We start from the raw sequence: 26,199 nt of genomic DNA on the forward strand, positions 1-26,199 counted from the left end.
TGAATAGCAAATTCCAATAAACGATTACCATACTGAAAAATGTACGGAAAGTCTGGAAATATTTAAGCCCTGGAGGAAGTGAAAGAAGATTAGGTTAATTAAGGCCTAATCAACCTCTCTGGGGACAGACCTTTACAACAGGGCTTTATTATTTATTTTTTCAAGTACTATTCTAAAATATGAGAGAGTAGAACACACAAATAACTACAATATGAACATATGTGTATATATATATATACACACACACACATTTGAGTTATGTAGACCCTTCTTAGCTTCTGTTAATGAGAAAAAAAAGACTTTTGTTTGTCTTGATTACAAATTTGTTTCAAATAACAAGACAATATAAATCACCTTGTCCCTTCTCAGCAAATTTATGCCAACAGAGGAAACAAAATACGGTGATCTAATCTAACAAGCACATAAAAATACCTACACAGATAAACAGTAAATATTGATTTATCTAACAGAGTACAAAGTTATATGAAAAAGAAGTCATAAGATATCAAGCAAAATACTTCATTTAAGTAGAATGATAATAATATATGTATCTGTAAGGGCAAATAAAGAATAAATTTGGCAGCTAAATAAGAATGAACAAAAAAATTTTATAACACCATGCACCAAAAGAATAATATGCATTTGTGAAATGATTTTATAAAGAACAGCCAAAAGTTATAAAATTCCATGGGGCAGAAAACATACAAATCAATCAGTTTCTATATTACCCTATCGATTTTCCTATCAGGTAAAAGTACAATAGTGAAACACATCAACAACTCTATGATAAAAGGAGAACTGGAATTTATATAATCATCTTCAGTTTTAAAAATTTAACAATAACATAAAATACAGCAAAGATCTGGTGGTCTTACTTTGATTAGTAGCACTGTCTCTATGCCTCTCATGTCAATTAGGCTATTTGCCACGACCGCATTATCTATTTCTAAAGCTGTCAGAACTGTTGGAAACTCTGGATGATAAGCAGCTCTAGGAGACAAAAAGACAGAAGGATTAACTTAGCAAATTTTAATTATAAATATATATATATGAAAATTGTGTATATATATACATATAATAGAGTATATATATTTCCATATGTATTTGTAACAGGGGGAGATTATACATAACCAGACAATATCAACTACCTGGTAACATTTGAAAACACAGGTTTTCAAATACATAGAGGTTTATTTATTTAGCATTTATATAATACTATGTGTTAGGCACTGTTCTAAGCATGTTACAAATATTAGCTCATTCAATCCTTTTAACAATCACATAAGATAAATAGTATTATTCTCTCCACATTTTTTTCAGATGAGGATGCTTCAGAGAGTTGAGTATGTTCCCCATCGTCACGAAGATAGTTATGTAACTGCGCTAGGATTTAAACCAGGCAGCTCAGCTCTACAGTCCAGATTCTTAATCAATATGCCCTGCTGCCTACTATAATTAATAATTACAATTTCCTTAAATCTCATACAGTTATCATACATAAACATAAAAGTCAATTATTTAAAATTCATTATAAATAGCTAAACAATTTTTGCCCCGATATAAGAAAAGAAAAATTGAAGCAAAGTTTATTACCAACACAGAGGAAATATGAAAGAAAAGATATTCTTAGGAATTGTAATTTGGGCTCATGAAAGAGACAATCTTTCAACTAAAATGTAAACATGTAAGCTATTAATAGCACTGAAAAATGAACATACTAAGAATAGGAGGTACAGGAGCAATGAATGGCTGAGGAGAAGATGGTGGTAGCATTCTTAGTGCTTTTCTAGTCCTAGAATTCCAAAACAAAGTATCTTTGCATGCATGTTTTATACCTACTCATCCATTAATTCAACACATATTTAGTGAGCACCTACTTTGTGGCAGGTGCTGTTCCAGAGGATAAAGGGAGCAGTATACAAAACAGACTACACTCTGTTCATGGAGCTTACATTTTTTTGAAGGAAGACAGAGAATAAAGAAAAAGAACGAAGGGAAAGGCAGCTTATGGTGCTTTTTTACACACACACACACACACACACACACACACAAAGACTAGAAAAAGCCTCACTAAGATAACACTGGGCAGATACCTGAGGAAATGAGATAGTCACATAAGTAACCTTAGAAGACCATTCCGGACGAGGGAAGAGCAATCATGAAGACCCTAAAAGATGTGTCAGAGAAGCAAGGAGACAGACTGCCACAGTGGACAGATCAGGGAGGGAAGTGCTTCTAGAGACAGGATAAAAAAGATGGTGAGAGGACAGATCATCCAAGCCTAGAGGTCACAGTCAGGCCTGTGATAAGGAAAACAGCAAAGTTTAGAGTCCTTTGAGCAGAGGCACAACATGACCTGACTTTCCGTTGGCTGCTGTACTGAAACTGTGGTGCCAAGTAACCAGAAGCAGGGAGATCAGCCTATAAATCCTCAAGGGAAACATGATGATGGCGTGAGCCAGTGTAGTCACCACACAAGTGGTCAGATCTTGGATATATTTCTAAAGTACAGCCAGTAGGATGTGGGGTAGCAGAAAGGAGTCAAGAGGCCGGGCGCGGTGGCTCAAGCCTGTAATCCCAGCACTTTGGGAGGCCGAGACGGGTGGATCACGAGGTCAGGAGATCGAGACCATCCTGGCTAACACGGTGAAACCCCGTCTCTACTAAAAAAAACACAAAAAAACTAGCCAGGCGAGGTGGCGGGTGCCTGTAGTCCCAGTTACTTGGGAGGCGGAGGCAGAAGAATGGCGTAAACCCGGGAGGCGGAGCTTGCAGTGAGCTGAGATCCGGCCACTTCAGCCTGAGCAACAGAGTGAGACTCCGTCTCAAAAAAAAAAAAAAAAAAGGAATCAAGAATGACTCTGCAATAGGGAAATGAAGATGGAGAAGATTACTGAAAGTGCAGGTTTTGGGGTGGAAATCAGGAGTATAGCTTTCAGACATGTTAAGTTTGAAATGCTTATTGGGCATCTAAGTGGAAAATACATATTAAGTATATTATATCCTAGAGTTCAGAAGAAAAAGGCAACCTACAAACATAGTTTCACAGTCATCAATGTATGATCTGTAAAGTCATGAAATCAGATGAGTTCACCTAGGGAGAAGTGCAGGCCAAGAAGAGTTCTGGAGCACTAGTACAGTCAGCAGTGAGGAGGAAGCAGCAAAAGATACCAAAAACGAACGCCTAGAGAATTAGGAAAATGAGAAGAGTGAGGCCCTTGGTGCCAAGTGAAAAAGGGTTTCAGGAAGAATGAAAGGATCAAGGGCAAATACTGCCAGTAAGTAAAATTAGTGAATAGTAATGACTTTGAGTTAATTGAGTTAAGCAAAGTGAGGCTTGCTGATGCCTTGATGAGAGCTGTTTTGGTATGTGATGAAATTATAAAGTTTGACTGGAGAAGGTTCAAGAAAGAAGGTAGAGAGAAATTAAGAGACATAGACAATTCCTTTGAGTTTTTCCTGAAAAGGGAAGCAGAGAAAAGAGACAGTAGCAGGTAAATGGCTTTTTAGGACAGATTTCAGGTGGAAATAAAAACAAGGATAAGAAAGAATAGGGTGTGGATGCTCTAGAAATGTCAGGCAGTCAATGAAACAAAGTAGAGAACAAGGAGATAAAGAAAAGGAGTAGAAGTCTAAGAGGGGAGGATGTGGTAGGCAGTTCTGGTGAAATGCAGACTCTCGCCAGCCTGTGGAGAGCACAGGTTTTGAAACTAGGAAGGAGTCACCATTTTTGGGCAGCCACAGGCCATCATTACATGAAGTTGTTACTACCAGTTTGCTCTAAAGCACCAAGTCACGACTATCTCTTCCTTTGGCTATTCGTCCCTGGGATTTACTTCATACTGGCTTATATTACAATTAATAGTATGTTGGGGGAGGATACAAAATCAGTCTAGCAGAGCAAAAAGTAGAAAGGAACATTAGCAATGAGATGTTGGTGAGAAGGGACAAGAAGAAGATAATAGGACATAGGTTCACAAACAATGTTAAGCAGAAAGTCTAAACAAAACATACTGACAAAGGAAAACGTGCACAGAAAATCTAGGCAAGTATAATAGGCCTCACTGGTAAGTGGAGTTACAGGACAAAATGATTTTTCCATCCTAATTATATTTAAATCATTTCATAAAAAGATGTGATTTTTAAAGTCAAGTAAAAGGAAAAACATCACTAAGTTAAAATATAGGAAAAAAACATGATTAAAATTTGGTGTATTTTTATTTTATTTTTTTTGAGACAGGATCTCCCTCTGTCGCCTAGAGTGCAGTGGCACGATCACAGCCCACTGCAGCCTTGACTTCCAGGGCTCCAGTGATCCTCCCACCTCAGGCTCCTGAGTAGCTGGGACCACAGGCACACAGCACCATGCTCAGTTTATTTTTGTATTTTGGGTAGAGACGGTGTTTCACCACATTACTCAGGCTGGTCTTAAACGCCTGAGCTCAAATGATCCACCCGATTCAGCCTCCTGAAGTGCTGGGATTATAGGTGTGAGCCACTGTGACTGGTCTAAATTTGGTGTATTTTTAATTTTCCAAATATAAGAAGATATAAAGTGAGAAGATATAACAGACTATGAAGAGAGCTGTAGGGAGCACCAGAAGGAGATGAAGAAAAGCCCACATATAGGCTGAGAAATACCTAAAGAGTATGAGAACCAAGAAAATGGTGTCATAGTAACAAAAGGAATAAGAAGTTTGAAGGAAGGTGTATTTGATAGCATCTAATGCTTGAGAGAAGGTAAATATCAACTGGATTCCGCAACAAGGAAATAATTGGAGAATATAATTAACATTTAGGGACCTAGAGTGGTAAGTCTATGAGTGAATGCAGTCTCCTCTAGGAGGGGTGTGTTTTTAAAAGGAGAAACACAAATCAGAGACCTACCATGTTTAAAACAGAAAATTTAATGGGAAAGTTTAAGGCTCAGGAGGGCTGAAATAATTTTTTTAAATGGTTAATGAGTCAGGCAAGAAAGTATGTGATTCAAGGCACAAGTAGACTAGCCTCAGGCAGAAAGAATCTCTCTTGAGATGGGGGCAAGATGTACAAATGCAGGCATAATAGCAGGAGGAGTAGTTTAGTAGCTTCTATGTCCTCTGAGAAGACCATCTTTATAGGAAAGGTGAGCTAGACACCTTCCTAGGTACCTCTGTTAAGGTTATATAGCATAAGCCTAAATGACTGAAATGAGTCCTATGTATCTGATGCATTATAAACTCTAATAATATTTTACTATTTTTCACATTAAAATAATATAGCCAGTTTTTAAATTTAGCATTTGAACCATAATTCATACCGAAAAAGTTCTTCAAACACACAAAAAATTCACCCCTTCAAAATGTTTACAAGGCAGGTACAGTTAACAGAATGTTAGACGTACTCAAGACTCTTGTCAATATCCTATCAACACCCAAAAGGATTACAATCTAGTTTCTTCCCCTATTCCAACAACTTGCGTTTCAGCTACCTGCTCCTGAAGCCAAAACACAGACTTTGTCATCCCCTAGACCTGTTCCATTCAGCTTGAATTTTTCACTCTTACCATAACCTCCTCTCCTTCCAGACTTATGCCTTTAAGCATGTTCTCTAACTTTATTAAGGCGGGTCTAAACACTTTCTCCCAGTCCTCTCTTTCTTTAAACTAATTTGTCAACAATACACTCAAGTGCTTCCCTTTTCCCTTTCTGTAATACCTCTCCACTCTAAAACATTCTAATATTTACCTAACAGTACAGACTCTCCCTCCACTCATCTCTAAAGAAACGTTATCAGTGAAAAATCCTGCAGCCACTAGGCTTTTGTATCTTAACAGACTTGAGTCAGCTTCCTCTCTCATTCTCCTTGGCAGCCAATCTAAACCCTTAAAGAAGGTACCTCCTACCAACTCCTGAGGCCCTTGTTCTCAGCACATAAACTCACCTACTTCCAAGAAAACTGGCATTACGACACACACATTGGATCCCTTGTCACATGTGTTTCACGGCTAAGTGACTAGAAGCACAGGCTGGGACACACAATGTGCCAGCAAGGCAGCACCAGGCACTCTTCTTCAGAGTCCTCGTGGCAGTTCAGAGCAGGCCCCGCCAGAATGGCCAGGACTATTCTCTTTGGTCCCAAAATGACAGTTCAGATTCAAGGACATTCCTTACAATTGATGGCATCCTTCAGCTAGTCACTCCAGCCAGAAACCTAGAAGTCATCCTGATTTTTCCTTCTCTTGCATTCAATTAAACTTTATTTTGTCCTAATCTCTCTGCTAATCTGTTTCTTCCTATCAAAAATGCAAATGCTATTTTTTGCAGAATAACTCCCAATGTCATGCTTCCACACGTTTTACACACAGAATTCTATTTGCCTACAAGGCAATTAACTTTTTCTATCACTTGACAAACTCATCAGTTAAACGACCGATGATTTCTCATCCCCTCTCTGAATTCTTCCTTGTCTACCTATTAACATGAGTTAATTATACACACAAATTTACCAAATACGAGATATACAGCATTAGACTTAATTAAAAAGAAGGTTTATTTTAAAAAGTGGAGATGGGAGAGAAAAGAAATTTTAAAATGTAATCTGGGAATATATTCTTTTTTTTTTTTTTTTGAGACAGGGTCTCATTCTTCACCCAAGCTGGAGTGCAATGGCATGACCCTGTCACTGTATCACTACAACCTCCGCCTTCTAGGCTCAAGTGATCCTCCCACCTCAGCCTTCCAAGTAGCTGGGACCACAGGTACACACCACCAAGCCTGGCTTTTTTTTTTTTTTATATATTTTTGGTAGACAGGACTCCCCAAGTTGCCCAGGCTCGTCTTGAACTTCTGAGCTAAAGCAATCTGCCCATCTTGGCCTATCAAAGTCCTGGGATTACAGGCATGAACCCGTGCCTGGCCTACATTCATTTTTAAAGTGTTAGCCAGCAGTTAGCAAAGAGGCCAGTTTGGGTACTGAGCTCCCTTGAAAAGACTTGTTAAGGTCATCAAAGAACACAATTACTGTCTATGGATTCTGTGAAACACCTTCAGAATGTAACTGTGTGTAACGAGTGCCAATGTTCTTCCTTAGGCCCTCCCTCTTAATTTGGTCATATCATTTTCCTCACGGGTATAATTTCTAAGCCATACTACATCTGTTTCCCTGTAATGTCTCCCACATGTAAGAACTTCAATGGTAGGGAACATTTATCTATGTTTCTCTAACGCCTAGAACTAATACCTAGACAGAAATTAAAGTGGCTTGATGAAATTTTACAAATCAGGGGTAAAGATATGATTAACATTAAAAGTGTTTTAACTCTTTCCAGTCCTGCATATGATTAAGCAAAGCCAGAAACATATTGAATTACTAATGCCTTACCTGTGTCTTACATCATATATCTCATTCCGAAACTCAGAAACTATTATCTGTGGCCGTGAGGTCCCTGGTAAATAAAACCTTTTCATGAGTGCCTGAAGGACACGTTCATCAGCATGATTATGGCAACAATAGGCCTGCAGAAGCCCTTTTAAGCAAGATTCAATAGCCAAAGCAAGTTCCGGGTCCCGAAGATGAATGCAAGCTCCTAAAAGTGAGAGAAAATTATAGACGAGCTCATAAATACTTATTTTGAAATATTAACATCACTCCTCTTTAATTATAGTTTATAAATGACATATTTTTATATAAAGCAGTTTAAATGACATTACAGATCATTTAATCATAGTTTATAAATGACTTAACATACTTTTATATAAAGCAGTTTAAATAATATTTTAACTGAATGGGAAATCCCCTATACTCACAGGATACAATGGAGAGAAAATCCACCAAATCCTGTGAAAAAAATTGTCCCACGCTAATGTAAACCAACGGTGGCTTTTCTATATTCAGTTTATACTATTCTAGTCTTTCAATGGGGTTCTGAAAATCAAGGGATTTTCAAATTCCTTAATGGGATGGGAAAAAAAGCCTCGTCCATTGAAATGCATCCTGGTATAAAGGTACATATCATTTAAAAGAGACATTACTACAATATTTAAATGCAATACTTTACTAACAAACTATATTTATAAGCATTTTCACCTAATGATTTTCAGAATTAAAGATAACCCTCCAAGAAAACGTGACTTAAAAAATTTTTTTACGTACCATGTATATGTAAGAGTAAAGTAACCACAGATTTTACAGTTGGAAGAGAACTTAGAAATCATGCTGTCCAACCAAAACAGAAACTAAGAAAGAAAAGTCATTTTAAAAAGGTTACCAAAACTCAGGTAACTGCTCCTTCATCTTGATGTTATTATTTTTTTTTCTGAATAATCAATTATATTAGTTCATTCACTTGTTTATTCAGAAAAACAAGAACCAAATTATTCAACTCTGTAATTACTTTTCCTTTTCCAAAGTTCTCTCACTTCTGGATATTTTATGCTCTAAAAATATAAAACAAAAGCTACAGAGCTTAACATAATTTCATCATTTTATCTTTTTTAATGAAATCACTTTATTTTGAAAACTTCATTCAATCATTCTGAAAATAAAAACTTATTTCTAAAGTTTATTATAACCTCACTAAATTAAGACAAATACCTAAAGGGCCTACAGGTTTATAGGTAAAAAGTCCTTGTCTATAAGCATCATCTATGGCTTCAAGAAGAGCTGGAACATTAGGGCCAAATCTTTTGAGTCGATCAGTTTTACTATCTTTCAATTCTTTCAGTTGCCTCTGATTGTAGCTCAGTGCATGCTTCACATCTGATTCTTCTCTCCTAAAAAAGAAAAGCAGAACAGGACAGATATGTGATAGTTTTACAGAAACATTTTTTAACCTTTGCCCAGAACACCTACATCCCAGTGAATGACCCACCTAGCTACCCTAAAAACCAAAAGCAGAATTATTTATTTGAAAATAATTGTGTTACCAGAGAAAAACAGTCTGGAGTCCTCAAAACTTGGCATAAAAAAAGTAATGCAACGATGATGGGCTAGGAATCCCAGAAATTGTTCAACTCTACAACTATAAGAAGTCTTGAAAAGTGATTTTAAAAGATCCAGCTGGCTATAGGTGCACTGGCTATGAGTTAGCCCTGCTCTGCAAGGTATTTAACATAAAAATAAAATCTTTTTTAAAAGATCCCTTATTATGTAGAAGAAACAACCATATTTGCTCTCTTCATATAAGAACAAAACTATATGATGTGAAAGTAATTGAAAAAAATCATTCTAAGGATGTTGCAACTTACTTAATTTTGCCATATTCTTCTTTGTCCTTTTCTATGGCTTGCTGAAACTGTTCGATCTCTTGATTGACTGAATTTTCTTGATTTCGTAAGGCCTTTACTCTCTCTTTTAACCAAGATATTTTTTTTTGTCTTTCCAACCGTTCAGGTTCCAAAGATTGGTCAGTACTAACAGTAAATAACCCAAAGTGAAAAATGTTAAATGAACAGTTTAACATTTAAAGAACACAAGCCAATGTAATAAAATTTCATTAACAACAATACATAAAATACAATATTCCAATGCATCTACCTTACTTTATTACAAAATAAGAGTCATGAAAATTTCAAAGTAACTATCCTACCTTTTTTTCAGTTCTTCAATTCGTTTACAAAGCTGCTCATCATCTTTCTTTAATGCTTTATATTCATTTAAGGATCGGTTATATAAAACCTAACAAAAAAAATTAGACACGCTTTGTTAAAATGAAAACAAATATCCCATTCGAGTCCACTTTTGTCAAATCCTCAGAGACTGAATGTGTACAGGAATATATTTTTAAAATGAAGCACAAAATCGTCATTTGAAACCATTACATTTTTTAAAATCTCAAAGCATCACTAATTTCAACTCAGGTACAAAATCTCTACTTTAAAAATTAGAAGGCTCGGTGCTGTGGCTCACGCCTGTAATCCCAGCACTTTGGGAGGCCAAGGTGGGCGGATCACGAGGTCAGGAGATCGACACCATCCTGGCTAACATGGTGAAATCCCATCTCTACTAAAAATACAAAAAATTAGCCAGGTGTGGTGGCACACCCCTATAGTCCCAGCTACTCAGGAGGCTAAGGCAGGAGAATCGCTTAAACCCGGGAGGCGGAGGTTGCAGTGAGCCAAGACTGTGCCACTGCACTCCAGCCTGGGCGACAGGGTGAGACTCCGTCTCAAAAAAATAATAATAAAAAAATAGAAGAGGCTGGGTGCAGAGGCTCACACCTGTAATCCCAGCACTTTGGGAGGCTGAGGCAGGTAGATCACTTAAGGTCAGGAGTTCAAGACCAGCCTGGACAATGTGGCAAAATCCTGTCTCTACAAGAAATACAAAAAAATTTAGCCAGCCATGGTGACAGATGTCTGTAGACCCAGCTACTCAGGAGGCCGAGGTGGGAGGATAGCATGTGCCTAGGAGGTAGAAGCTGCAGTGAGCTGTGATGGCGCCACAGCACTCCAGCCTGCGTGACAGAGCAAGACTGTTTCAAAACAACAAAATATAATTAAAAGAGATAGAAGAACAATCTTTATATTTGCTGTGTGGCTTTTAATATTTCAGTTTAGAAAATTTCTCTCACCTCAGCTTCATTATAGGCCCTTTTCTTAGCAACGACATCTGCTTTCAATGCCATACATTCTGGTGCTCGTGCATTTGTCTCTTCACTAATCTTTTCTAGTTTGTCTTGAATATCCTTGTACTTTTGTTCTGCTTCATTAAGTCTGACCTTTAAGAAAATAACATTATTAAAGTATATTTTTTCAACAGAGAGAGTTTTTAAAAATAATTATCTATAGTTCATATACCAATAACAAATTTAACTTCACTCAAGACTTTAGGCAAACATAGTAACATAACGTTATATAAAATACTATAATATAATTTGATCTTAACCCACAGTTAGTTATGCAACAAATGTGCTATCCTCTAGGGATACAAAGACGTGATAACAAATGTCCTCAGATAACATAAGAGAGAGAGAGATAATTTAGCAGAAAAACAGAACACAAACTGGTGATACGGTCTGTATACAATAATGCTAAAGTAGGGTACGTTTATTCTTAATTGTGGGAGCACAGAGAGACAAACCAGAGGTTGGCCAGAAAAAGTCAGGAATGCCTTCAAAGAGGAAGTAGTATTTTGAGCTGAGATTTTAAAAATTAATCTAAGTGTACCAGGAAATAAGTTGAGGAAGGGTGTTAGAGGCAGATGAAAGAGCATGTACAAAGGTATTCATATTTTAGAAATTAAATATTGCTAGAGCTTAAATTCATAGGATAATGGTAGGAGATGAGATGAAGGGGTAGAGAAGGGCCTTGCATTCTACAATGAACAGCTTACAACTTAATCTTCTAGAAAACAGGAAGACAGCCTAAGTCTGTCTCTTATCTCCTAAATCTGCGTGTTAGATTACTCTGGAAGCACTTGGAACACAGGGTAGACAGAAAAATCAAAGGAAAAGATTTCAGTAAGAAGTTAATATAATGTTATGGATCAAAGACAATTAGGGACCAAAATGGGATGCTAACAATAGGGACTGATGAGAAGGAACAAATATGAGCACTATTTCAATCGGGGTCAGCAAACCTTTCTATAAGAGGCTAGATAGTGTACACTTCAGGCTTTGTGGGCCACATGGTCTCTCCTAAAACAATTCAACTCTGCCATTAAAACATGAAAGCACCCAAGGACAATGAGTAGAGGAATTGCTTTTTAATAAAAATGAAAGCTGGATCCAGGTTTTATACAAACTAAACATAATTCATATTATTTTTCAGTTTTAAATTAACAAAAGTTTAAAGTCTGCTTTAGACACTGTTTCTTCAGAAATCTTCCATTTAATAGTCATTCTACAGGCAACAATGTGAAAGGCTTTATGTAAGACAAGATGGAAAGGATATAAAGATAAAATAAGATAGTCCTTACCCTCCAGAAATTTGCCATTTACTACATACAGTATGCAAACGCTTAAACGGAGAAAAAGGCCTACTAAACTAAACATCACCTAGCCTTATGATGCTCCTTTCCCATTTAAAAAAGAGGTGAGCAGCTGTTACTCAGACTGGATTCCATCTTAGACTGCGAAATGCTTGAGGAGGAAAGTATTTAAGGCCTTACCTGATGATAAGCTGAGAAATGAGGGTGAGAAGAGAAACATACTTGATGAAAATTTCAGAGTATTCTCTCAGAAATGAAAATTTAAGGTGAGAGGTGGAAAGCGTTGAAATTCCACTTACTGCCTGAAGAGGGAGTAAGAAACTTAGCCCACAAATCACTAAGTGTCCTATCTTTACCTATTTTTACATACTCATCTATTACCTCTGATGAATTAATGTCATAAACCTTAAAAGAAAAAAAGATCAATCTGCTCATCTTAGAGGCAGACAGAAAAAAGCAAGTTAGGAAAGATTACATTCTATACCACAGCCAAGCTTGGGGGCCAGAAATAAATTTCCTAAGCAAAATAGAGAAAATGCTAAGAGGTAAGTAAGCTACACTGACATATTGAGTACATTTGCAGGGGAAGGGGAGTAAAGAAAAAAAAAACTAGAAGTTCTTCTTCTGGCATTACAGCATGAGAAACCCCACAGTGCTGGCTGCTCAACCTTGTGAATATACTAAAACCCAGTCAATTACATACTTTACATGGGTGAATTATATGGTAAATGAATGATATCTCAATAAAGCTGTTCAAAAAAGAAACAGTGTATAAAGAGTGGATCTACTGAATGGTAAAAAGGTCCACATGGAAAGCCCCAACAAAGAATGACTGCCTTTATTTGACACTCAACTTCTGTAACCTCTAGGCCCATGTGGAAGACTTTGGTGACTTTCTTGAATTTTAGATAGGGCAGTTTCTACCTGCAATCTTAGATGTCAGGCTGAAATTAACCTTAACAGACCTAACAATGAATCCCACTTGCCTTCCACCTATATGAAATCCTCTGACAGGCCATCTTGGTTCTGGACCATAAATCTCAGTTCCCTTAGCAATCTCTGGGCATTGTTTTCAGTTCTGAGTTCTCATACTTTCTGATAGCTACCTTTAATGTGATTCTAATTTATATTATTCTAGCACCCCTTTATTTCTCAGGTCTGTTTGTGTTTAAACTCCTTAATGAACCGAAGAGTAAAAGCTTCAGGCTCTTCTTATGTGTCTTGTCAGTAACAAAGTTCCACTGACAATATGCATGAGTTCTAGAGCCCTAGCCTCAGACAGGCTTATCATAGATAGAATATTCTTTTCAAAAGACAGTTACCACAACAGGCCTTGAAAACAAGTTTAGGTCTATTTCACCTAAGCAATAAATTCAAATATAGACAAATATACAGTCTGAAACTGCCAGTTTAGTGGGTCATAAATAGTCTAATATCAGCAATTTCATATGATTCAACCTATTAAATCTGCATTTAAAAAACTGTAATTACCTGCTGTTCTTCCATTTTCCTGTCAAGTCTAGCAGCACGATCTTCTCCAATTTTGATATTATCTCTGATAGCATTCAATTGTTTTTCAATTTCATTGACCTAAAAAAATTATATAGCAAATTGATAAGATTAACAATAATAACCAAATATATTCTGCAGATCCCATATATATGTGAACAAGTAATTAAGTGATAATTACCACTGCCCAAGCCATTTCATGTTTCAAGGACTCTAAATTAGTCTTCATTGTACTTAAACCAGCAATGCTTTGAAAACGTTCCTCTTTCTCTACACACTGGCGCTTTAGTTCAGTAAGCCGCTGAAAAAAAGAAAACAGAAGGGACGTATTTTTTATTAATGTTGAAAAAACACATTTTTGCAAATCTATTTCTTTTAAAAACAATGCCTAAACAACTACTACACAAAGATTTGTTTAAAAATAACTTCTTTTTTTTTTTATTCTTGATTCTTCGGTATACTTTTAATAAGTCCAATAATTTTGTGAATTTCTGCACTATAAAAATGGCCAAATACTCTTCAGATGAAGAGCAAAGGAATTAAAAGTTCAGGACTACGCAAATATAGAGAAATCCCAAAACTCACTTTCCCATTTTCCCTCTTTATTCCCTATCTGATAGACATGATGGTCTGTTCTTCAAAGTATAGTCAGTAGGCATTCCAAAGAGAATGTAAGGATCAGGAGAAATTTATTTCTGAAAATCAAACAAGTTATAATTTTCTTAACTAAGGTCACTTTTTTTTTTTTTGAGACAGAGTCTCACTCTGTCACCAGGCTGGAGTGCAATGGCACAATCTCGGCTCACTCCAACCTCCACCTCCCAGGTTCAAGCGATTCTCCGGCCTCAGCCTCCCAAGTAGCTGGGACTACAAGCAAGCACTACCACGCCCAGCTAGTTTTTGTATTTTTAGTAGAGACGGGGTTTCACCATGTTGGCCAGGAACTAAGTTCACTTTTAATAATTAATTAAAAATCACCAAATATCAAATACCGTGATATTCAAACAATTTCTGGAGCTTATAGATCTCATATTCTGTACACCTGGGTAGACAGCCTCTCCCCTTCATTCATGCTTACCAGAGTCACCTAGGGCCTGAACACTGTAGACCTTACTTTGTTTCCCTATCTAATGCACTTTCCCATTCTATAAAATTCTTTCAATCTATTATCACTCTCTTCAAACCTCATATACCCTGCCACCACATTCCCTCATTCATTCCCCCTCTCCAGCTTCAGATAATTTAGAAGCCATCAGACAGAAACTCCCTCAACAATCTTAACTACAAATCTAAAGCAGTCATCCCTTCCTTTTGCAATAAAAGAAAGGTGGCCTCATATTTAAGACCCATACCATCCTCTACCTATATCTTGGATTATACCCCTTTTCTATCTTCTCAAAAGTCTAAATCCACTGATTTTCCATCACATCTTTTCATCTTTGTTTCCACTTTACCCTCTTTATGACTCATGTTCATCACTACTTGCTCATCTTTCCAACTTACAAACAAAACCACCAATACCCATCCCTTGGCACCACCTCCTCCTCTAAAATTCTTCTTCCCTTTCTATCCAAGTTTCATGAAAATTGTCTCTATCTCCTCCATCTCCTCACATTTTCCAGTTCCACAAATCTGGCTACTGTTTTCACTGCTACTGAAACCCACCTTGCCATAGTCATCTATGAAGATTATGTCATTAAATACAGTGAGTTTTTTCAATTCATGTAGTGTCGGACCACAGGTACATCTCACGGTCATGACTTGTTCCTTCTCAAAATCTCTCTGCCCTTGGCTTCTCATGGCTTTCATGAGAATTTCTCATGGTTCAGGCCTGGCCCCACTGTTCCCCTATCTCAGCAATCTAAATTATTCTTTTGGCTTATATACTGATAGCACACTGACAACTCCCAAATTTTTATTGAGGCCAGACCTGACTCTCTATTCTTAATTTACATATCCAACTTCCCACTTCATATTTCCACTTGGAAATTAATGTGGAAATTAATTTGAAAACCTCAAAATTAATGTGTTCAAAATATAATTCAGCTTTCTTTAAAAAAAGGAAAAAAAAGAAAAACTGGCTTTTCTTCCCAAACTTCCTATCTCAATAAACTTACTCTACTACTAAAGTAATTAATTTGGAGGTCATTCAGTCACCTTTGATGACTCTGTCTTAACTTTACTTCTCCATGTCCACTACAACATTTGCCTACATCATTTCAAAGTTCTCTTTCCTACTACTGCCAATATCCTTAACTTAAGCCATCATTATGTCTTTGGACAATGATAATGGCTTCTTTATCTATCTTTCCACATCTCTTCTCTCCTTCTAGCGGTTTATTCTCTTGTACAGCAGAGTAATCTACTGAAAATACACAATTAATGAAGTCATGCATTTTCATGTCTTCTATTGCCCCCTAAATTTTATAAGGTCCTCCACAACCTGGCCTCTCATCTCTCACACCTGTGTTTTACACTCTAGCCAAACTGGAATTCTTCTAGTTTTTTAAAAGAACACATGCTTTCTTGCCCCTGAGGCTTTAACGACGCTATTTCTTAGAACATCCTGCCTTACCCTCACCATCCTTTGCCTGGTATTACTCATCCTTCAGTTTTCTTCTTAGGCATCACTTCCTTAATAACTCCCCGACCATGACTGCCCCCGACACTGCCAGTACCCTATTAAGTGCTGTTGCCTAGTCTACATCTCTTTTAGTAGTCACCATACTCAAATTATTTACCATCTATGTTTCCTGCCGAATAACTAGGTCTATGATCCCAAGAATCCTATTTATTTGTCACTATATGACCATGGCCAAAGCACGATGCTACAAGGCACATGGTAAGAACTTAATATTTATCAACCGAATGATTATTCTAGCTTCTAGCCTTTACATACTATTTCTTAAAGATTTAATTATTCAAACCAAGAGTTTATTTTGAGAATATAGGGTATTTCACCAATTAAGAGAAAAGTTCTTACTGAGTGCATATTATGCATCAGGAATTCTCCTACATAATTTAGGGAAGTGCTCCTTATACTTCATAATTACAATATCTTTAATTGTTATCGGCATACTTTGTATACCATGGAGAAAATAAGTGTTTAATCCCAAGTGGTCTGAAACAAACAAATTTATTTCAAGTCCTGATTTATTATATTAAAAATAATAAATGTAACACATGGTATGTACAGTTTGTTTGATATACAAGTATTTCCCTTCCCCAATAATAACACTGATATTCCAAGAAAGTGTGCTTTAGTATTTTTGTGGTTTATAGTAGCTCCTTAAGCACCACCACATAACCCAGGTTTGAAAGGATAATGTGGGAAATAAAAATAAATATACTCATCCTTAATTTTTGAGTTTTCATTTAATGAAACACATAACTATAGACCTAACTTAAAATACGCATTCTTCAAAAATGTGAAGTAAAAAGGTCAGTATAATATAATGAATTTGACTTTAATCATTAGTACAATCCTACCTCAAAAGGACAAGCTACAAAGTTGATGAAAATTCAACAGGTTATATAAAACTAACAAAAGAACAATATATGGAATTACATAAAATTGGTGGGACTTAATACACTGGATAAACAGCTATAACATAAGCCTTAAAATTTTGAGGTCTCTGATTATCACACAGAAAGTTGGATCTTCAGGAATCCGAAGAAGAAAGTATAAGAACAAAATATAACAGATTTAAAAACAAATTGAAATAAGTGATTATAAGTGCAAGCAAATCTGCACAGCTGCCAAGCCTGGTGAGTAAGGATGTCACAGCTGCTACCAACCTACCAGTTGCTTAAGGAATGTTAACATTTTACTAGAGTTATAATTACTATGATTTGTAGATTACAGTATATAATTATAAATGCATACTATGTTTAATAACAGTTTGAAGCTTGTGCTTATTATCCCAGAAGAAATACCGCAGTTTTTAAACTACTTATAGTTTTTAAACTACTTAAACTACCATACCTTATTGTGGAACCCATTAGTCATATTATCAGAGGATAAGTATGTAAGATACCACCCTGTTCTCTAGCTTATAATCTAATAGAGAAAGTAAGACAAGTATGTACTTATCATTACAAAATAAAAAAGTAACAGCTAATTAATACCCAGAATATAAACACTACATTGCATTACTTCAGAGTGCTATGAAAATATTACTAGTTTTATATAAATATGCAGATGCATAGTTTTACAATATCATTTACTACAGTAATGATATTACTATAGGAATATCAGTAATGATATTACTATAGGAATTCCTATTACTATAGGAATTTGGCTGATCCCAAAAAGATTTACATTAACTGTTTACAAACCTCTTCTCCTTGATGTATCTGCTCCTTTGTTCTTTCTTTTGTCTCCATAATGTATGAATAATCTTCCTTCATCTGTTCAAGTTGCGTTGCTTTCATGAAGAACTATTATCAACAACAAAAAAACGCAATTAGGAGTTTGTAAACTTCCATAGAACTGTTAAAAAGAAAAAGAAAAATTTGGTCTCTGAAAACTTTTAGATCAATGATATAAAAAGACATTAAAAACACAAGCAATCACACAAACACAAAAGAATACATTTCAGATTCAAATTTACTGAACCTACCATGCTCACATCCACATGTTCATTTGCAAAAGCTCCTAAAACTCCATGAAAGAAAACACTGCGGGGTGTGATAATAAGCTCATTTTCACTATTGCCATTATTTAAGCAAAAACAGCTGAAAAGACTGGCATCCTTGGTCTTAGAACATCTTAAATTTTTAGAATAAGAAATGCCAAAACTCACTCAAAAGACTACACAGAATATTTAGCAGTATAGTCAAGTATTTTGTTAGCTTTTAAAGTTTTTAATAGTTTAAGATTTACAGGCACACTGGCTCACACCTGAAATCCCAGCACTTTGGGAGGCCAAAGCGGGTGATCACTTGAGGCCAGGATTTCGAGATCAGCCCGGCCAAACAGGTGAAACCCCGTCTCTACTAAAAATACAAAAATTAGCCAGACATGGTGTCACATGCCTGTAACCCCAGCTCCTTGGGAGGCTAAGGCACAAAAATCACTTAAACCTGAGGGGTGGAGGTTGCAGTGAGCCGAGATTGCGCCACTGCACTCTATCCTGGAAGACAGAGCCTTGCTCTGTCTTAAAAAAAAAAAAAAAAAAAGATTTACAAGTTATTATGTATGTAGGAGCAACTGTTACCCTGTATTTCCTTAAAGATTAAGAATTAAAAGCCAAAAAGTAAAAACAAAGATTTAAAAAAATTATACCCCCATCTTACTTAACAATTTCCTAATCTAGGAAATTGAATTACTTTAAACAGATGGCTTTAAGAAAAGAAAAAACAAAAAAAAAACTCAGACTCCATTATGTGAGCAAGAATATTGTTTACAATATGCCTAAAGGCACTCTTTTTAAATGGGTTTATATTACCTTGGTGCCACTTACTTTGTATTTGTCTCCTTCATTTTTAGACTGTAAGAACTGCTTGCTCATTTCTTGTGTTAAAACAGAAACTGGATTATCCACCTCAAACAAACAAAAAGTCATTTTTGAATATTTTACTTTAATGCTTTAAAGATAGGTAAAAACTGAAACATACATTACAAGTGACCTATGGTGCCATCAGGAAGGCCAAGCAATAGCCAAAGGTTATAACATTAGGATAAAAATATTTAAAAAAAAAATTAGAAATGTATAATGCAGGAAAAATAATTTAAAATTTCATTATACCAACATACATGGTATAGTTAAAATTCAATATTCTACCAGTACATGAGGGCACAAGCACAAGAACCCTGTGAAAAAGTGTTTTCATTAAAAAGTTTTTCACTTCTTACCTGCTGAATAGAATATCACCCTCATGCCAATGGTAATCATGGGCTAGCAGAATGGGAAGAGTCCTAGCATGGTAAGGAGTCAGCCACCTTGGGTTCTTGTTTGAGTTCTGTTGCTAACTTCCTATGTAGCCTTGGACAAGTCAGTTACTCCAGTTAAACACAGTCCAACTCAGTTATTTCTAATCAGAATCATGATAACAAGTATTGTTTATTTTTTTATAGAAGTTCTTCATATTATTCCTTCATGAGGATATTGTAAAACAAATGAAAATAATGAAGTCTTTCTATCTTTTGGAAACTAGTCATTGCTTGAATGAAACTACCTTTGGCTAACGTGACGGTTATTACTGAGTGTCAACTTGATTGGATTGAAGGATGCAAAGTATTGATTCTGGGTGTGTCCCCAAGGGTATTGCCAAAGGAGATTAACATTTGAGTCACTGGCCAAGAAAGGCAGAGCCATCCTTAATCTGGGTGGGCACCATCTAATCAGCTGCCAGGGCGGTTGGAATACAAAGCAGGTGGAAAAACTTGAAAAGACTAGACTGGCCTAGCCTCCCAACCTACATCTTTCCCTAAAACTGGATGCTTCCTGCTCTCAAACATTGGACTCCAAGTTCTTCAGTTTTGGGACGTGGACTGGCTTTCCTTGCTCCTCAGCTCGCAGACAGCCTATTGTGGGACCTTGTGATCATGTGAGTTAATACTTAAAACCATATATATCTCCTATTCATTCTGTCCCTGTAGAGAACCCTAATACACCTAACAAGTTAAGATATCAAAATAAATTGGAAAAGTATAGAAGAAATACAACTTTTTTCAAAAAGATTCAGGGTCATTACTCAATTACTAACAAATAAGTTTACATGTTAAATGTTAGTCAATTACTAACAAATCAGTTTACATGTTAAAAATAATCTTAAGGTTATCGTATAAATGAAAAACTTTAAACCCTTCATGTTTACTGTCTATGAAATAAATATTGTGTAATTTGTTGGTATACCAATGGTTAAAACATTTCTCTTAAGTAAAATGTTGGGCCTCTCTTCTAAGATAATAAAAAAGTTATGTAGTTATAAACAAAACTTTACACGTGACATGTTTCTTATTATACAGACCTGACTCCATCTGCCACATATTTTTTCACAAAGCACCCCAGCTCATCATTTCATACTACATCTGACCACTTAATAGACCTAATGCAGTAGTAGCTCTAATAACAAACATCTTAACGTCAACTTTCAATTAAAAGCTTCACCAAAGTTTATATTCATTTCTCTACACCTTTTTCACTGTTTTTGAAATGGAGTTCCTACTTCTTATACTACTCTTGGGATTATTTAAGAATCTTGGCCAGGCACAGTGGTTCATAACTATAATCTCAGCACTTTGGGAGGCTGAGGCAGGTAGATTGCTTGAGCCCAGGAGTTCAAGACCAGCCTAGGCAACACGGTGAAACCCCGTCTCTACAAAAAGTACAAAAATTAGCCAGGTGTAGTGGTACCCGCCTGTAGTACCAGCTCTCAGGAGGCTGAGGTGGAGGATCACTTGAGCCTGAGAGGTGGAGGTTGCAGGGAGTCGTGATCATGCTACTGCATTCCAGCCTGGGCAACAGAGTGAGACTCTGTCCCAAGGCTCATGCCAGCACTTTGGGAGGCCAGAGCCAAGGTGTGAGGATTGCTTGAGGCCAGGAGTTCAAGACTAGCCTGGGCAACATGGCAAAACCCAGTCTCTAAAATCAAACCAAAAAAAAGCATGTTGTAGCTCTATCTGTCAGAACCCTGAAAAAAGCAAAAAGCAAAAACAGGTAAACTTCAGCAAGAGGATAAGAAACGGAGGCACAGAAGACAAATATGATCAGGTACTGAAAGACATTAAATACCCTCTTCCCTCCTGGTTATTCTAGACCAACACTGTCTAAGAAAAATATAATGCAAGTCACCCACAATTTTTTTTTTTTTTTTTTTTTGAGACAGGGTCTCACTCTGTCACCCAGGCTGGAGTGCAGTGGCGTGATCTCGGCTCACTGCAACCTCCGCCTCCTGGGTTCAAACAATTCTACCATGTCAGCCTCCCAAGTAGCTGGGACTAAAGGCATGTGCCACCATGCCTGCCTAATTTTTGTGTTTTTTGGTAGAGATAGTGTTTCACCATGTTGACCAGCCTGGTCTCGAACTCCCGACCTCAGGTGATCCACCGGTCTCAGCCTCCCAAAGTGTGGGGATAACAGACGTGAGCCACTGCACCCAGCCCACACATACAATTTTAAATGTTCTAGTAGCCACATTAAAAATATAGAGAAATAGGTGAAATTTAATAACATATTTTTAATCCAATATAACCAAAATATTATCATTGTAACATGTAATCAATATAAAAAACTAAGTTATTCCTTTATATTAAGTTTTCAAAATCTGGTGTGTATTTCACATTACTGCATATCTCAATTTGAGCTACCCACTCTTCAAGTGCTCCACATCTACCTGTGGCATGGCTCTAGATCTTCTGCATTTTAATCAATGAAACTGAATCTTTTGTTACTCATTAAGTAAACCATGGAAGAAAAAGGACCAGGAATCTTTAAATATTTCAACAGAGAATAACATGTTTTACATTCCCCAAGGAAGTGAGAGCTTAGAGAAATATGCTTTTTTTCAATTTTCCTCATAATGAAAACTTTCTAATAAATACAGCTGTCCACAGAAGAAGGAAGCAGCCTTGGACAGAGGTGATTTCCTCATTATCCTTTCAAGAACCTGCGCAGGAAAACCTGGTGGAGATTCTACACAGGGTAAATACACAGTATTTATACAGTATACTGAATGCCCTTCAGATTCTCCCAACACCTATGATTCCATAAACTCTAACTCTTGGTTTTCCTGATTCTAATAAATTGTCCTGCATTCTAGTCTGAAATTCATTTGCTGTACCTGCTTTTCTCTAGATTTTAAGAATTATTTTTCCTAAACTTGTACTGTCTGATATGCAGCAGGCCCATTTGCCACGTGTGGCTTATTCTACTTAAAAAAATACAATTAAAACTTCAATTTCTTAGTCACAATTTCAAGTAGTCAAGAACCACATGTGGCTAATGGTTACCCCACTGAACAGCATAAATACAGGACATTTCCACCATCACAGAAAGTTCTGTACCCTCTGTTCTAAACCAAAGTGGAAAAGAGACCCAGACTCCTAATTGTTCTTTTTCTTTGATCGCAAATCTTGGAGTTCTTAATTCTGTAACGAGGCAGTATTGCACAATGGATAGAGCAGTAGAATGAAACAGGGATGCCTGGATCCCAAATCCAGGTTCTACCAGTAACCACGTCTAGACAGCCTTAAATATAAATTTATTTTTGGTAGCTCCCAGTTTCTCATCTACAAAACAAACAGCCTGGATTAGGTGTCTTCTAAAGGTAATTCTAGTGTAAATGTTTACAGAACTACATGTACCCTATTATCAATTAATTCAGCCAAAGTATCTTAGCAGAAAGGACTCAAGCCTTGTCCCCTACAAGTGTGATCAGTAGCTCCGAAATACAGAAATGCTTTATCTTTCTAGAATAAATTTTCTTTAAGAATTTAGTAACTTTAGAAGCTAAACACTCATCCAGGAAAAAAAGAGAAGAGTTTAGCAACTGAGTTTAGGGAACAATGATGCTATTTTGACTAGGACAGCAAAAAGCAAAGAAACCTGACATCCTTATTAAGATAAATTTTAGCCTAGAGTAGTATAGACTAAATGTTCTTGACTGCTCTATCAAATTAAAGGTGTTATATTATGTATTGACAATCCTGTGTTGAATTAATAAATTTTTTTTTTTTTTTGAGATGGAGTTTCACTCTTGTTGCCCAGGCTGGAGTGCAGTGACACAATCTTGGCTCATTGCAATCTCCACCTCCTGGGTTCAAATGATTCTCCCGCCTCAGCCTCCCTAGCAGCTGGGATTACAGGTGCCTGCCACCACGCCCAGCTAATTTTTTTTTTTCTGTATTTTTATTAGAGAAGGGGTTTCAGCATGTTCGCCAGGCTGGTCTTGAACTCCTGACCTCAGGTGATCCACCTACCTCAGTCTCCCAAAGTGTGGGATTACAGGTGTGAGCCATTGCACCCAGCCAAATTAGTAAATTTTAAACAACTTCACTGATAATAGTTACACATATGCTTCCTGTGGTCAACTTACTCATATGAGGCCATTTAAATTTTTTTCTACACAAGTGAAATCACACTAAAAAATGACAAGCTGTATGCATTAATCTGAAACACAAATTCACCAATTACCTGGATGTTAAAATGATCAAGAATTGCAATCAGCTCTTCTTTCTTAGTGGAAACCACGGAGCCTAGTTATGAGAAACATATGAAATAACCAAACTGTTTCTAGGGCATAACACAGAAAAAATGTATAGTTACTTACAAAATATAAATATTAATTAGCTTTCATTGCATCATCAAGAAAGGTACCATTGAATATGTATAAACATGAATGAACACGGCACAAGTACAGAGGAAGAAAAAGTACCCACATGCAATAATGGTGCTTATCTTGTTCCCATAACTAAACATATTTTGCTCCTCATCCATCGCTCTTCAAAAACTAAATGCTCACCTCTTCTTTTATGTCATTTTGCACTTTTGCTAACCATTTATAAAAACCCTGGTGTGACAGGAAGTCTGTAGGTGAAAACAAAATGGCACAACCTGTTTCAAATAATCCCCAGTTCTGCTAATCATGCTTTTGGTGCCATAATATCCTGGGGTAAAACAATCATGTGTAATACACACACACTTACAACCAATCATGTTACAAGGAAGACAGTTCAATCAATACCAACAGTCATCTAATTCTTTCTAATTGAGTATTTCCTAATATTTTACAAGAAATGAAAAGAGAATCAAAACAAACCTGTTGCACTTTTAAGTTTATAAGATCGACTTCCATCTATGCTGATGTGTTGCTGTATAAGTATAGAGTTACCATACACACTGGCTTTAAAGGCATCATCTCCCCTGTTCCTCAATGTTATTGAGATATCTGCAGAGCTGAAACAATGAGGTTAAGCTAAATTACATGAAGATACAGTGTAATTACAATACTAGGTTGCCACAATTTTCAAAATTTTCAAAACCACCAAATAATTTGGCCAATTCATTTGCAAATTAGCTTTACATCAATAGCTGACACTGATTGTTCACTACAGCATAACGTTAACGATACTGTGCCTAACAAAAAAATAAAGTTGAGAATAAGTGATGCTTCATAAAAAATAATTGACTGACTATTCTATCCATATAGCACATTTGACAAAAACCATTAAGTTTCAGTTGTTTCAAGACATGTAGATAAGTTATACATTTTCCTGTAAAAATCACGTAATCAACATTATACTGCCTGACTACTATAAGTTATATAAAGCATCATGCTTGACAGTAGGCCTTTAAAGAATGATGAAGTAAAAATTATGGTAAAGTAGTAACATTTTCAGAGGATTAGAATTAAGAAAGGTAATTTTAATTTTTCAAGTACTTGGCAATAAAACATAAAACCATTTGATATCAAGAAATGTAACTAGGCTGGGCAGAGTGGCTCATACCTGTAATCCCATCACTCTGGGAGGCCAAGGTGGGTGGATCACTTGAGGTCAGGAGTTTGAGACCAGCCTAGCTAACATGGCAAAACCCTATCTCTACAAAAAATACAAAAATTAGCCAGGCACGGTAGTGCATGCCTGTATTCCCAGCTACTCGGGAGTCTGATGTAGGAGAATCGCTTGAGCCTGGGAGGCAGAAGTTGCAGTGAGCTGAGATCGTACCATTGCACTCCAGCCTGGGCGACAGAGAGACTCCATCTCAAAAAAAAGAAACTAAAGCCCAAAATTTCTTTACTGGCATTAAAAATAATGAGTATAAATCTGCCTAACCAATAGGCTCTGTTATAGTTTTTAAAGTTTTAAAGATGTTTTAGGGACTTACAGCCATGCATATTTTAAGATCTATAGGGGTAAAAAAAAAAAAAAGAGTATTTGTGTACTACAACTGGTGTTAAAATAAGACTTGGTAGAAAAACAAAGATGCTGATAAAGGACATTAATAAAGATATAATTTCCTTAGACATAAAAGCAGATATTTTACCTGGTACATATGAGCATCTGTCAAAATGCTGAAGTCCTTTAATATAAAAGTGTTTTAATTGGTAATTAAATGAAACCTTTAATAGAACAAACTTGTTTTTGTGAATTTGTAATCATACTCAAAAACTGTTCCCATTTGTGGGAAATGCATGGAAGAAATATTCCAGATGAGCTTCATTGTGAACTACTGCTAAGACAGTAGACACACTGAAGTGTTTGTTCTGTTGCTCACCCATCCTTTTCTGTACAAGTGCCCTAGCAGAAAGGGCTTAGCAACGATATAATTTTCCATCCTATCCTCTCGGGATTGAGCTAAATATAGACATTTTTACCAGCTGAGCAATCAGATTTTCTTCCTTAAAAAAATCAAACTAAGAAAATCTGGTTAAAAAAATTTCAAAAGTCTGTAGTTTAGTTGATATTGTACCAATGTTAACTGCATAGCTTTGATAAATGCATCTTAGTTATGTAAGATATCTACATTAAGGAAAACTGGGTGAAGGATATACAGAAAATTGTACCGTCTTTGCAACATTTCTGTAAATCTACAATTATTTCAAAACAAAAAGGTTTTAAAAAATTCAAATTGGCCGGGCGCGGTGGCTCACGCCTGTAATCCCAGCACTTTGGGAGGCCGAGGCGGGTGGATCACAAGGTCAGGAGATCGAGACCATCCTGGCTAACACTGTGAAACCCCATCTCTACTAAAAATGCAAAAAATTAGCCGGGCGAGGCGGCGGGCGCCTGTAGTTCCAGCTACTCGGGAGGCTGAGGCAGGAGAATGGCGTGAA

General features: G+C 36.5%; 1 protein-coding gene across 3 annotated transcripts in view; it reads right to left on the minus strand.

The window, feature by feature from the left end:
• Positions 1 to 26,199, minus strand: part of LOC105479902 (structural maintenance of chromosomes 6) — an 87,369-nt gene that overhangs the window by 40,997 nt on the left and 20,173 nt on the right. For all 3 annotated transcript variants that reach the window (XR_011611479.1, XM_071076262.1, XM_071076263.1), the window contains exons 5-16: positions 24,184 to 24,320; positions 23,559 to 23,620; positions 18,885 to 18,965; positions 17,758 to 17,859; positions 13,601 to 13,720; positions 13,402 to 13,500; positions 10,553 to 10,699; positions 9,569 to 9,657; positions 9,228 to 9,392; positions 8,575 to 8,753; positions 7,363 to 7,567; positions 876 to 990 (exon numbers count right to left, since the gene is read on the minus strand). Coding sequence is in view for 2 of the 3 variants with exons in the window: in XM_071076262.1 (XP_070932363.1) it covers positions 876 to 990; positions 7,363 to 7,567; positions 8,575 to 8,753; positions 9,228 to 9,392; positions 9,569 to 9,657; positions 10,553 to 10,699; positions 13,402 to 13,500; positions 13,601 to 13,720; positions 17,758 to 17,859; positions 18,885 to 18,965; positions 23,559 to 23,620; positions 24,184 to 24,320 (1,501 nt within the window). In the remaining variant the exon portion in view is untranslated. The remainder of the gene's footprint in view (positions 1 to 875; positions 991 to 7,362; positions 7,568 to 8,574; positions 8,754 to 9,227; positions 9,393 to 9,568; positions 9,658 to 10,552; positions 10,700 to 13,401; positions 13,501 to 13,600; positions 13,721 to 17,757; positions 17,860 to 18,884; positions 18,966 to 23,558; positions 23,621 to 24,183; positions 24,321 to 26,199) is intronic.

The sequence above is a fragment of the Macaca nemestrina genome, chromosome 13 (assembly GCF_043159975.1).
Source record: "Macaca nemestrina isolate mMacNem1 chromosome 13, mMacNem.hap1, whole genome shotgun sequence".
Classification (NCBI taxonomy): domain Eukaryota; kingdom Metazoa; phylum Chordata; class Mammalia; order Primates; family Cercopithecidae; genus Macaca; species Macaca nemestrina.